The 13,705-nt window shown below is 44.6% G+C and overlaps 1 protein-coding gene across 1 annotated transcript in view; it reads left to right on the forward strand.

Moving 5' to 3' along the window:
• Positions 1-6,280, forward strand: part of TRAPPC10 (trafficking protein particle complex subunit 10) — a 45,387-nt gene extending 39,107 nt beyond the window's left edge. Inside the window, exons 18-23 of the mRNA XM_074146824.1 lie at positions 419-519; positions 971-1,097; positions 1,910-2,080; positions 3,375-3,552; positions 3,951-4,145; positions 4,977-6,280. Coding sequence (XP_074002925.1) covers positions 419-519; positions 971-1,097; positions 1,910-2,080; positions 3,375-3,552; positions 3,951-4,145; positions 4,977-5,215 — 1,011 coding nt within the window. The 3' untranslated portion in view covers positions 5,216-6,280. The remainder of the gene's footprint in view (positions 1-418; positions 520-970; positions 1,098-1,909; positions 2,081-3,374; positions 3,553-3,950; positions 4,146-4,976) is intronic.
• The last annotated feature ends 7,425 nt before the right edge of the window (positions 6,281-13,705 follow it).

Below are 13,705 nucleotides of genomic sequence, written 5' to 3' on the forward strand. Positions count from 1 at the left end.
GATATTGACCTTTTACCAAATTATTGTATTAAGGTGCTATTGGTATTGTTAGTATACTTATCTTTTTTCTATTCTTCCTTTATTTGTAATCTTCAGAATGGGGTATGTCTGTTTCCACAGGAAAATATTCTTCCTTTATTTGTAGTCTTCAGAATGGGGTATGTCTGTTTCCACAGGAAAAGCTTCTTTGACATTTCATATCCCACTTACAGGAAAACAAAAACCTAGTATTTTATTAGATTAGGTTTTGACATACTGATTTTTGGTTTCTATTTTAATTTTTTTTTCTTCTTCCCCTTCTGGATGCATTAGCTGTAGACACTTGCTGAGAAAAGTTTTGCTTAGAAATGAGAAGAAAAGCAAAATTGTTATGCCAAAGACCATTAAGAATAAGAACTTTGTTCCCTTTCTCTTTTAGGTAACCATTGATTGTCCTTGGTCAATTTACTCCACTATTATTGCATTAACATTCTGCATACCTTTTAATGCCAAGCATTCCTTATTGTCAGCTGGAAAACGGTAATGTACTCATTAAGTATTTATTGTTTGTTTCTTCTTACAAAATATGGGGCTGGAGTTTCTTAAGTAATATTTATAGCAACCTTTTTCTTTAATTTGGCCTTTTGTTATCTTATGCAGCTTCTGATTGGAAGCTTGTGCGTTTCCTCTACTGTTCTTTCATAACAATAAAACAAATTTGTGGTTTCAGCTATTTTGGAAATAAGACCACAAGATAAACCAAGCTAGCCTATTTCTGTGTAGTTATTTGTTTTCGTTTAATGTGAAAGATGATGGCTTACAGCTGTGTTTCTACAGACTTGTAAATATTGAGGAAAAGATTGAAAGAAACAAATATAGCTACTATTCTGTTTTAGCTTGAGCTGTGCACTTTGAAAACAATTTTATGGACATGTACTCTTTCAATGTAACTATTCAGCTTTTGTTGAAGAAACTGTGTCATGTTTTTCAGGAAGTATGTGCAAGTCTGTGTACAGAATTTGTCAGAACTCTGTTTCCAGCTTTCGGACTACAGCCTAAAAAATTCTTCTGACTGTATGGATTTGCAGCTGGTACCTCTGAACCCTGAATCTCAACAGGTAAAGATTTACTTGGTGGTTTATGAGCTCATTGGCAGGACACCTAGATGAAAGTTCTTGTTAGTGAAATTATTAGCACTTCTGCACGTAGATTTTGTAGTAAGTAAGGCTGATAGCTGATGTTAGGTCAGACCTTTGTAGTCCTCTGCGTAACTTTGATTCTTAAAGATTCTTAAAGATCTCCGATTATATTCTAAAACTTGAAAAGATTATTAGTAAGTTTTCAAACTTGTCTATTTGCTGTATGCAAAGCACTATGTACCTGCTTGAACAACAGCTGTACAAATGTAGTATCACTAATATCGCTGTTAACACTTAATTTGACCATCTTACAGCTGCAGTTTGTTATTATGTTTTAGGAAAAAGTCAGGTAGAGACCATTTTCCAATGAAATACAACTGTAGGCTAGTTAAGTTGCAAAACAATCCCTTTGAAGCTTCTTTCAGCCTTGTCTGAACATGATATTAAATTGGTCATTCTTAGTGCCTAGGAAAAATAAATGCAAACATTATTAATATCTTTATTAAATTTGACTTTTGAATAAGATATTTTTTCACACATACTTGAATGTGAAGTGTTCTCTTTTGAAACATTGATTCTGACAGTGAAATGTATCCCTCCTTTTAATTTAGATGTGCATTGCTTAAAAAAAATAAATCACTATTAGTTATTTTGGGTGCATATTTTCCCTAATGATTTATTTAACACTAAACAGGTAATTTGTTTTTATAAACTATATTAATTCCAGAACAGATAAACATTTTCTTTCTCAGAGGAAGGAAGGAGCTAACACTGTAAACATTCTCTTTCAGGTCATATACAGTAAGCAATCAATATTCTTTGTATGGGAATTGAAGTGGACGAAAGAGCTTCCTCTCTCCTTGCAGTGCCTGTTTTCAGTCAGCTTTTGTCCAGCTACCTCTGAAGAACAGTCTCTTACCCTGAAGCCGTTCACTTACGAATTCCAAGTGGAAAATTTTTTTGTAAGTACTCTTCTAAGTATAGCATGTTAACTGAATATGGTTTCCTAATGTATGGAAAGGGAAAGTTAAGAGATATATTAGAAATTTTTTTTTTATCTGATGAGATTGATACCTACTTAGAATCATTGGATAGCTGGTGTTGGTTGACTAATAGAACTGAATATACTTGCCACTGGAGTGGGAGGCGGGGGGGAAACATAACATTTGTGCTAGTGTCCTTGATCTTGTTTCATTTTTTTCTCTGTTTTCACCTTCCTGGGCTTGTGCCACAGAGACTGTCCTTAGATTACTGAGAAGCTTTTTCCCTGCTGGCTTAAGACTGCACTCTCCAAAGCAAATTGCAATTTCCAAAAACATCTTTGCTATTGAAAGCACTTGAATTGGTTTTTGTAGTGCTTGAGATGAGCTCCTCTAATGAAATATTTAGGGTTTTCTAGGCCATTATCTTAACTGTTTCTTCTTTCCCTTTATGGACAAACTTTATTCCTTTGATCAGCTAGGAAGCTTATAGGCTAGATAGAATTCCTTTGATAGGAAGTTGTATCAACATTATTTAATTTCATCTCTAAATTCAGTCTTGTGTTACCTGTTTTGATGCTTGGGTAAAAAGTAGCAACATGAGAAGACACTGATTTGGTTAAATCCTTTTGTCTGTTTTCAGTGTTGCTATGTTTTCTAGCTGTTTATTACAAACTGGCATTGAGCAATATTTTAGGTATGTGTGTACCTACTGGCATGTAACTGGCATTTGTTGGCACCTGTATCAGCATCTTTCTGGATTTTAAAGAGGACTAACTGCATTAAACAGTGGGGGGTTTTGATGGAAATTGAATTTTGTAATAATTAAAAATTAGCTCTCTGATAATGTGGGCACTGTTATTCTGGGGACTATGATGGTAAGAGAGATGAAGTGGTTCTCCTGTATTACTCAGCATTTGAGTGATGTGTCTGGAAAGTGAGGAGCCAAGAAACTAGTAAAAGTTTCGAAACTTTTCGAGTGTCGAAACTTTTTCGAAAAGTTTCGAGTGTCGAAATGCTGAGTTAAAGCACAGAAGTGGAGGGAAAAATGGTGTGTTCGCTGCTGGTATCAGAAATAGATTGAATCAAATTTGCTTCTGGTTATTTTCTCAAACTGAACAAGATAATGAAGTGACTATTACTTATAACTGAATCTTGCGTTAAAAGGATGTTAAATGTAAAGTTAAATTTGTACTGTATCTATTGTCCAGTTCATTCTAAGCACAAGTAAAACACCCCTTTTTTCTTGATAACAGCACTATTTTCTTCCTGACAGACATTGTATCATGTGAAAACTGAAATTTTTCCACCGTTGGGGGCAGAGTATTGTAAAACAGGCTCACTCTGCTCTTTAGAGGTGTCAATCACCCGACTTGTTGACCTCTCGGAGGTTGACAGAGATGAAGCATTAACAGAATCAGATGGATATTGCACAACAAAACTTATGTATGAAGGTAAGAATATTTTTCTTGAGCATATTGACAAAATTCCTCAGTAGTTTTGGCTTGGTAATGACATCTGCCAGATTTTCTGTGGCATACATTCTTGTGTTGTGAGTATGGCTGCTCAGTAAAGCAGTTTTCATTTTGCTAGACTGAAAATATTTTATTTTTTCCTCATTAATCTGTCTTCAAGTGGAATATAAGTGCTGTTCAGACTGGATGGATACTTGTTTGAGACTCAGCTGTGGTCCCTTTTGTGTGGGGCTGTTTTCTTACCTGGCGTAACTCTTCACACATAAAAGCTCTTAGATGTTGCTAAAATACTGATTTTAAAAGTGCTCTAAAACTATACTAAGGGTTCTTCATTTTTCAGAAAAGATGTTTATTGTGTTTGCTCTTTATTCTTGCAGTTGTTGACAACAGTAGTAACTGGGCAGTCTGTGGAAAAAGTTCTGGAGTGATATCGATGCCTGTTGCAGCTCGAGCAACTCACAAAGTTCACATGGAAGTGATGCCACTGTTTGCTGGACATCTACCTTTCCCTGATGTCAGACTGTTTAAATACCTCCCTCACCATTCCGCTCACTCCATGCAACTTGATGCAGGTAAAGCTATCTCGACTACATGGCTGCTTACAGAAATGATTCTGCTTCTCCTGTGTTCTTGTGTAAAGAGAAAAGCAAGGCGAGGAAGTATATTGCCCGAGTGCTCTTGGGTGTCATTGTTACTTACCTTCACTCACAGTTCTGGTTTGGGACTGACAAAATGTTGTTCTATGGGAACTTTGAATTGGGGTAGCAGTCTTAATCTGTTAGGAGGAATAATAAATGCATTGTTTTTTGTTTTCTTATATTTCCTTGGAAGATTATTGTGCAAATTAGTTGTCACTGAATTTATAATTAAGTGAAAACTACTTGATAACCCTCTAATCCTGCAGTTTCATTGTCTGTAAACTGCACGTCTGCTGTGTCTTCATTAACTTTGACATTTTTTACCAGTTTTTGAAAGGATTAAGTACAAAATAAAACAACTGCTGAAAATTTGTGGCATATAAACCAGATTAGATGAAGAGTTTAAATTACCACAGGCACCCGGAGTATTTATCTGTACTGTTGAGTAGCCCCAGCACTGTAGTGAGAATTCACTCGTGCAAGCAACTTACTGTTTGTCAGCAGAGCTCCAGGAACTGCCAGTGTGCACCTTTCTAGCCTGTGACAAATGGCAGGTAATGCTACTTATATTTTCTTTAGAAAGTAATATAATTCACTCTGTTACATCTGCTGCTGGCTAGAAGTGTGCACAGACTGTCATCTCAGCAGAGATGATCAGTAGCTGTTAACATGTAGTAAGTTGACTGTGCGTCTGAGCTCTGAAATAAATTTTTAAGCTGTTTGATCACGCCGTAGAATAAACCTGTGTTTTTTTGTTTTAAACAGATAGCTGGATTGAAAATGATAACCTGTCTGTGGACAAGAACATGGACGATCAAGCTGACAGCAGCAGCATAAGGAGCAGAGGTAGCTTGCACTCTGCAGCCAGCGGGGAACACAAAGGTTTGCCCATGCCCCGTCTGCAATCCTTTTCATCTGGTCAGGTCTTCAACTGCAGCACGGGTATGCAGATAATTGTCATTCCCAGCAAGGACGACCATGTTCTGGAAGTCAATATTACGTGACAACCATGGTATGAAAAGAAGGAAAGCAAAACCCGTTAGAAACTGGATATGAAAGCACTTTAAAGGATTATGACCTGCTTAGTCTTTGTCGTAACATTCTAAACTCTAAGGAGACCTATGGCACTCAACGTGTACTGGCCATGGAAGCACCAGACAATTGTATCAATTTAAATGTACAGTGAAGCTTGTGTCAGCTAGTTTATATTGCCACTTTAGTATGTTTTGTGTAAGCTATTGGGTTTTCTCCCTTCGGTCACATCCTGCATCACAACACAGGGCAACAAAAACAAAAAAATCCAAATATTCGGACCACTTCTTTATTTTTGTCTGGCAGCTGAGAAATTTGTTTCACGCTTCGTACATATTTTAGAATTTAGAGTTGGATGATAGAATTATCCAAATCTTGGATTTTTATGTAATAATTTACAGGCTTTTCCACACATGTGCCAGAAACATAACAAAGCGTACAACAGCACATTCACTGGTGTAATAGTTGCTTTTTTTTTTTTTTTTAATGTTTTATCATTGTTAATTCCTGCCATTGCAGTTTTATATTAAACTTCCATCATTTGCATACTTAGATGCATGGGAGAGCTACTGCTATAAACAATCTTAACTGAACAAAATTCCTTAATTTTTTGAGGCTTTCTCCTTCACAGAGTAGACACTGTGATGTCACATATTATATGATTTTTTGGGGGCTGGGGGTTGGGACATCCTCTTGCATAGTTCTTACCAAAGAAAGATATTGATAGAATTTAATAATATATTATTTGGCTTATTGAGTTCCCAGATTAATTTCTTTTATTACCATTTCTAAGTGGCTTGGTTTGCTGCCCCAATTTTTAAGTTGGGGCAAAAATTTCAGTATGATGTGATACTTGAACAGTCAACCTTTCATCATAAAGGCTTAGTGTAATTATTACTGTTTAGAGGCCAGACTTCCGCATTCATGATGGAAGAAGGAGGTTGGTTTGATATAGGAAAGCTTGCAGATGTAGAATAATTGTGAAACAAAGTTAAAACATGTAACTTAAAGAATTTCATTATTTATATCTGAAATGTAAATACAAAAAATGTAAAAAAAAAAAAAAGTGTAATTTTTGTGAATGTTGCAAATCCATCTGTGACTGGAAAAATTACAACTCCTTCTGATGTCCTGCTTCTGATATTGAAACTTGCGCATTTAATGTGAGAATGACCTTTTCTACTTGCAGATCTATAATGGTGCGATGTCAACTGACTCCACAGAGGAAAACTGCCCCATATCAAATACTTGTCAGTAAAGCTAAAGTGAGGAACTTCTCATTAGACAAGTTCATTGTTATTATTTTTTTCTAAACTCAGGTTCTGCTAAGTTATAAAGGGGAAGAAAAACTAACCCTCTTTCCAAAAAGAATCGCAATTAAGTTGAAAAATGAATAGGCACCCTGCACTGGTCTAAACATTTTTTTTAATTATTATTATTTTTTTATTTTAAAAAAGAATATGTCTAAATAGATGTATAAAGTAGACCTGCTAGCTTAAAATGTTCTTGTTATGCATCTTCTTTCTGTGAAGGAATGCCCTTTCTCTGTGGAAATCATACCATTTTATTCTGGATAAAACCCAAAGCATCATTTAGTGCGAATGACTGCTGGGATTCTTTGACTGGAAAAGGTAACAAGTTAGTGACTTTGACACTGCAGGTATTATAATTAATTCCATTTTCATGGTTTGCTATTAAATCATTTTTCACATTGTTCTGTAATATACTGTTAGATTAAACACATTGTACTAAGATTGTTTAATGAAATTGTAAGCGTTACAGTTCTAAATATACATGTTTTAAAAAGAAATCCCACTTCTCTGCTGCTGTGGCTTCTCCTATTTTCCTTTTCTTTGAGGGAATGATTGTTTCATCTATGTTAGCCAAAACTACTTTAACAGAAAAATGTATTTCTAAACTTAAACAAGGGGATGTATTTAGAATAGCAGTCTAAAACATGCTCTTAATGTATCTGACGGGTTGTGCCTTTCTGGAACGGAGCTGCCCAGCATCCCCACAAGAGCCACCTGAGGGCTGCTGCTCTTCAGGCTTCTTCTGTGGCCACCAGTGCAGCACATGGACCAGCACCTCCTGCCACCTGGGTCCCCATCTCTATACTCTTGCTTCAGCCTCCCTGGGTCCTGTCATGGCCAGGAACCACAACCCAGTGGCACTGTCCTGAGGAGAGACAAGAATGGCTGAAGAAGAGAGCATGGCCATGGCTGCAGAGGCCAGGTGACAGCACAGTCCCTGCCAAGGAGCACATGTGTAGAAGGGGAGACCAGTAATACCGAACGGGCTTCGTCTTGCAGTCTGTCTTTCTGGCACTGGTTCCCCATCAAGAGCGATGCCATCCAGAGGGACCTGGACAGGCTTGAGAAGTTGTCCCGTGCAAACCTCATGAAGTTCAACCAAGCCAAGTACAGGGTCCTGCTCCTGGGACATGGCAATCCTGGGCACAAATAAAGGTTGGGCAGAGAATGGCTGGAGAGCAGTCCTGAAGAGAAGGACTTGGGAGTGCTCGTGGCTGAGAAGCTCAATGCAAGCTGGCAATGTGCGCTGGCAGCCCAGAAAGCCAACCACATCCTGGGCTGCATCAAAAGCAGCATGGCCAGCAGGTCCAGGGAGGTGATTTTGTCCCCCTCTACTCTACTCTCATGAGACCCCACGTGGAGTACTGTGTCCAGCTCTGGGGCCCCCAACAGAAGAAAGATGTGGACCTGTTAGAGCAGGTCTGGCGGAGGGACACAAAAATGACCAGAGAGCTGGAGCACCTCTCCTATGAACACAGGCTGAGAGAGCTGGGGTTGTTCAGCCTGGAGAAGAGAAGGCTCTGGGGAGACCTTACAGCAGCCTTCCAGTACCTGAAGGGGGCCTACAGGAAAGACGGGGAAGGACTCTTGATCAGGGAGTGTAGTGACAGGACAAGGGGTAATGCTTTTAAACTGAAAGAGGGAAGATTTAGATTACATACCAGGGAGGAATTTTTTTCTGTGAGGGTGGTGAGACACTGGGACAGGTTGCCCAGAGAAGCTGTGGATGCCTCATTCTTGGAAGTGTTCAAGGCCAGGCTGGATGGGGCTTTGAGCAACCTGGTCCCGTGGGAGGTGTCCCTGCCCACAGCAGGGGGTTGGAACTAGATGATCTTTAAGGTCCCTTCCAACTCTAACCATTCTATGATTCTATGTGAATTCGCAGCTGCTCTCTGACCTCCGAGGGGATTCCAGCATGTGCATGTCTACCTCCCAGGAGAAAATGAGGCTGAGGCAACAAAGTGGCAGTGGTACTTTTCCACAGTTTTTGTGCTTCTCTTTTGGTGTTAATGCTATTTACAAAGGTATAAATGCCCAAAGAACCTGAAGAGCTATGAAGAGTGAGTGTGGTCACATAGGATGACTGGAGGCTACTTGAAGGGTGCAGGGAGAAATGGAGCTGTGACAGACCTGTCCAGGGTTTCACCACTTGCCCAGCCGTGGAGGGGAAGTGAGTGTGTGCCCATGGGTGGCTCTTTGTTCCCCCAGAGCTGCAGCCCTCAGCAGCAGGAAGGGCCGCTGGAGGGGAAGCGGGGTGGTGGAAGCAGCAGGGAGCTGAGGTGGAGGAGGCTTTCGCCTCCCGGCGGTGCCCGGCAGAGCCCTGGCAGGCGGGTGAGCTCCCACGCTGCCTCCCAGGGAGTAGCACTGCCAGCTCCCGGGACGTGCCAGTGCCGGCCTCTCCTGCCCAGCTTTCCCCCCTGACGGAGGAGTGAGGGCAGGCGGGAACATGAGTTCCAGGGTGGGTGAAAACAGAGAGCCCCGAACCTGCTGCTCCACAAAAAGCTCGCCTGGCAGCCGAGCCTGGCAGCATCTCAGAGGGGTCCACATTCCCCGACCAAGCCTTGCCCAGACATACACGGACACAGAATTTGGTCAAACAAGGTAATTTATTGGCATTTTTGCGATGGCTCCCACGGTGGTAACAGAATCCTCAGCTACCAGCCTCCTGGCCACCACATCTTCTGCTGGACCTTGGTCTTGCTGAATGCCACAGTCCTTACTGCACATCTATTTCTATTGAAAAGCCTAAACTATGGAAGAAACAATTCCAGGCTACCTTATCTACCTTATCTATCTCTATCAAAACTATCCTATTGTCCTACATATTATATATTCTCTTGAAGGTGTTCCATGGCCGGAACTTCCAATCACAGAGGCTGGATAAGGTCCCCAGCTCGTCCGGAGCCTTGACTTGACCCATGATGTTGTGAGGGTCTGGTGTGTCCTCCCAGCCGTCCTCCTCCCACTCCTCCTCCTCCTCCTCGCTGCTGGAGCTTCCCTGCTGGCTGCTGCTGTCGCAGTCAGCGCTCCTCTGCCTGGGTATCCAGTAGATGGCAAAGAGGATGAGCAGGGTTTCGGCTGAGGCCCAGAACCACCAGTGCTGGCAGGCAGTGAGGAGCACACATCCCAGGGGGAGCCCGCCCGGCTCCTGGCTCCTCTGCTCAATCTCCTCCACCTCCTTCATCAGCCAAGCCATCTCCCGATGCTGCTGCTCCTCATGCTGCTGCAGGAGGTCTTGGGTGGCCGCATTGGTCTGGTAACCCACCTGCAGTGCATACTGCAGTATGCTCAGGATGGTCACCACGTAGGTGATGCTCAAAGCCATGGCCTGGAGGAGGAGGGAGAGAAGGGGCTCAGTGGGGCTGGGTGGGAGGGAGATGGCCCCCACCCCGAGCAGTAGCCATGGCTGGCAGCCCCGGGCTACGCTGCGCCCATCCCAGAGGGCAGCCCCTGCCCTGCCCCAGGCTCTCCCCGCAGCGGCTGTGCCCTCCTCCCAGCCTTAGAAAACCCCCGGGGGCCAGCGCTTCTTCCCCGGCCCTCATCCAGCCCAGCCTCCCCCCGGCCTGCCCCACTCACCGCTGCTCCGAGCTGAACTGCAGCAGCGGCACTGCCGGCTGGCACCCCTGGTGACACCCCTCTGTGACTTGTCCTCTGTGCTGTCACGGGCGACACCCGCCAGCCGGCCACAGCCATTGCCCCTGGCTCTCCAGCCCCTGCAGTGGGCAAAGCACAACCCGCCCCCCGGCAGGAGAGAGCTCCCAGGGCCCCCAAACCTCCCCAAAAGAGCAGTGTGGGTGGCACGAGGGCGTCCCTGGCTTGCACAGGGAGCTCCACGCCCGGCTGAGCCCCGTGGTCGGGCTCCCGGCTCCCTCCACGGCACCAGCACCAGCAGCACCAGCTGCGAGGAGCCTCTGGGGAGAAGTTCTTCTTTCTCCTGCTTTCATCCATGTGCACGTAGCACACGCACTCACGCTCCTGCTGCTCCAGCCTGTGTGGGATAATCGTATCCCTGCATTGCACCCAGGGACTTCTCACTGCCCAGCCTGACATGAAAGCAGAAAGCCATTTATCAGAAGAATTATGGAGGCATATCTAGGAGCGGTCATATTATTACTGCTGTCTCTAATGAGGAAGAAAATGAGAAAAAATAGTAAAGACAAAGCAGACAGTTTCCCCCCAGGGAGCAACTTGGCCATCAGACAGGGTTCACCTTTCTCAAGGGTTCTTGCTCATGATCACAGAATCATAGAATGGTTAGAGTTGGAAGGAGACCTTAAGGATCATTGAGTTGACAACCCCCCTGCCATGGGCAGGGACACCTCCCACTAGACCAGGTTGCTCAAAGCCCCATCCAACCTTGAACACCTCCAGGGATGGGGCATCCACAACTTCCCTGGGCAGCCTGTTCCAGTGCCTCACCACCCTCATAGTAAAGCATTCCTTCCTAATATCTATTCCAAATCTACCCTCTTTCAGTTGAAAACCATTACCCATCGTCCTCTCACTACACTCCCTCAAGAGTCCTTCTCCATCTTTTCTGTAAGTGGACTTCACTGACGGAGCTTGAAACTAGGCTTGGGGGGGCAGGTGGACAGTATCAGGCTTGCCCATGGCAAGCTGCGGGACGACAGGCCATGGTTAGAGGGACGGGGTGCTAGCGAGGGTGCGCAGCCGGTTGCTCTCCATTGGAGCGGCTCCAGAGGAGGGCCACAAAAATGATCAGAAGACTGGACCACCGCTACTACGAAGACAGGCTGGGGGAGCTGGGGTTGTTCAGCATGGAGAAGGCTCTGGGGAGACCTTATACCGGCCTTCCAGTACATGAAGGGGGCCTTCAGGAAAGACGGGGAGGGACTCTTTATCAGGGAATGTACTGAAAGGACGAGGGGCAATGATTTTAAACTGAAAGTGGGTAGATTGAGAGTAGATATCAGGAAGGAATTTTTTTCTGTGAGGGTGGTGAGGCACTGGAACAGGTTGCCCAGAGAGGCTGTGGATGCCCCATCCCTGGAATTGTTCAAGGCCAGGCTGGATGGTGTTGCGTGAAGAGGCAAAATAGTTTTAGCAGAAAATAAACCCCCTTGTGTTCTAACGCTCCTCACCGAGGTGGGAGGCTAGAGGCGGCTGGGTTTAAATTCTGAGTGATGCCCAATTCACCACTATCAGTCCAGTTGCGTTTAATATTAAACTATCACGATTCTGGATACACTGACAGTGGACTGCACCTTCAGTCTAGTCGTGCTCACGAACTAGCATGGCCGCACTTCAGTGTCTGGTCGTGTTCAGTGAGAAACCGAAACGGCTAGCTACTTAAGCAGTGCAGTTTATTTAAGCAACAGATAGAAAGGTTCTTATGGTTTGCCGGTGGTAAGTACAGTCTGCAAAGCACGTGCAAGTAAAAGAAAAAATGTTAATGGTACAAAGCGCGTGACAAAATTCCAAACAATACAGCCTGGCTATAAATCATAGAATCATAGAATCATGGAATCATCCAGGTTGGAAGAGACCCTTGGGATCATCGAGTCCAACCATCTACCCTACACTACAAAGTTCTTCCCTATATCATATCCCCCAACACCACATCTAAACGTCTCTTAAACACATCCAGGGATGGTGACTCAACCACCTCCCTGGGCAGCCTATTCCAATGCCCGACCACTCTTTCTGTGAAAAATTCTTTCCTAATGTTCAGTCTAAACCTACCCTGTTGGAGCTTGAGGCCATTCCCTCTCGTTCTGTCATTAATTACCTGTGCGAAGAGACCAGCACCAACCTCTCTACAGTGTCCTTTCAAGTAGTTGTAGAGAGTGATGAGGTCTCCCCTCAGCCTCCTCTTCCTCATACTAAACAGTCCCAGCTCCTTCAACTGCTCTTCATAAGATTTATTCTCCAGGCCCTTCACCAGCTTCGTTGCCCTCCTCTGCACTCGCTCCAGCACCTCGATATCTCTCTTGTATTGAGGTGCCCAAAACTGGACACAATACTCCAGGTGTGGCCTCACCAGTGCTGAGTACAGGGGCACAATCACCTCCCTACTTCTGCTGGTCACGCTATTTCTAATACAAGCCAGGATGCCGTTGGCTTTCTTGGCCACCTGGGCACACTGCCGGCTCATATTCAGCCGCTTGTCAATTAGAACCCCGATGTAACAGGTAACCCTCTAGAGAGATTTCTAAGTTCCCCAAGGAAGCACTCGGGACAGTCTAAGTCTTACCCACGGGCGTCCCCATGGTGGGGAAGAAAGGCTCAGCCCCTCCACTGGTCCCGGGAGTCAGAGGCAGTCCCTGATGGGGTCCTCCCTGACTCGTTTAGGATGGTGTCTTCCCCAGCATCCCCCCTTTCTCGGGTTATTTTTATATTGTTTTTTACCTTCAAGGTAGAGTTTGAGTGACTTTAGTCATAAATACCTTTATTATGCTCGGTGTAAAATTCTCTCGCCTCGCATTTAAAGGTATAGTTTACGAAAAATTCAGGGCGCAGACTCAAGGAGGAGGGGTCGCACCTTGGAGGCGGGTAGCCTTCGGGCTGGAGGTGTGTTTTGGTATTATAATGACGTTATAATGAGCAAAGTTCGCACAAAGGACAGCATTTCATCAAAATTTGACAGACTGTTGGCTCAGGGTAGCAAGCGTGCCGCTTATCACTTCCGTAGGATCACCTTGTTCCCATTCTGCCGTGTAATCACAGAGCTTGGCCGTGGAACCTTCACTCCACTCCATCCTCCCGTGTTGCTTTTGCAAGCAATATTGTTCAGGGAGTCATAGATGTAGGGGATTCCTCGCATACCAGCTGCTGCACCTTTCCTTAATGTGTGAACAATGCTATATATTTTTAATAAAAATTATATTTTAGGAATTGTTCCACAGATGGGGCTTTGAGCGACCTGCTCTAGTGAGAGGTCTCCCTGCCCGTGGCGGGGGCGGTGAAAATCGATGATCTCTAAGTCCCCTTCCAACTCTAACCATTCCATGATTCCAGGGGCAGCGCCCCGGCCCGGCCCCGCCCCCAGCAGAAAGCCGCCGCCGCCGCCACCGCCTCCTCCCTGGGCGCATGCGCAGTTCCGCCGCGCGCCCGCCCCTGTGCTGCCGCTGTTCCGTGTCTACGCGCGCCGGCCGCGGCTCCACGCGCTCCTCACGTGTGGCCGCCGCC

Source organism: Numenius arquata, chromosome 1, assembly GCF_964106895.1.
Source record: "Numenius arquata chromosome 1, bNumArq3.hap1.1, whole genome shotgun sequence".
NCBI lineage: Eukaryota > Metazoa > Chordata > Aves > Charadriiformes > Scolopacidae > Numenius > Numenius arquata.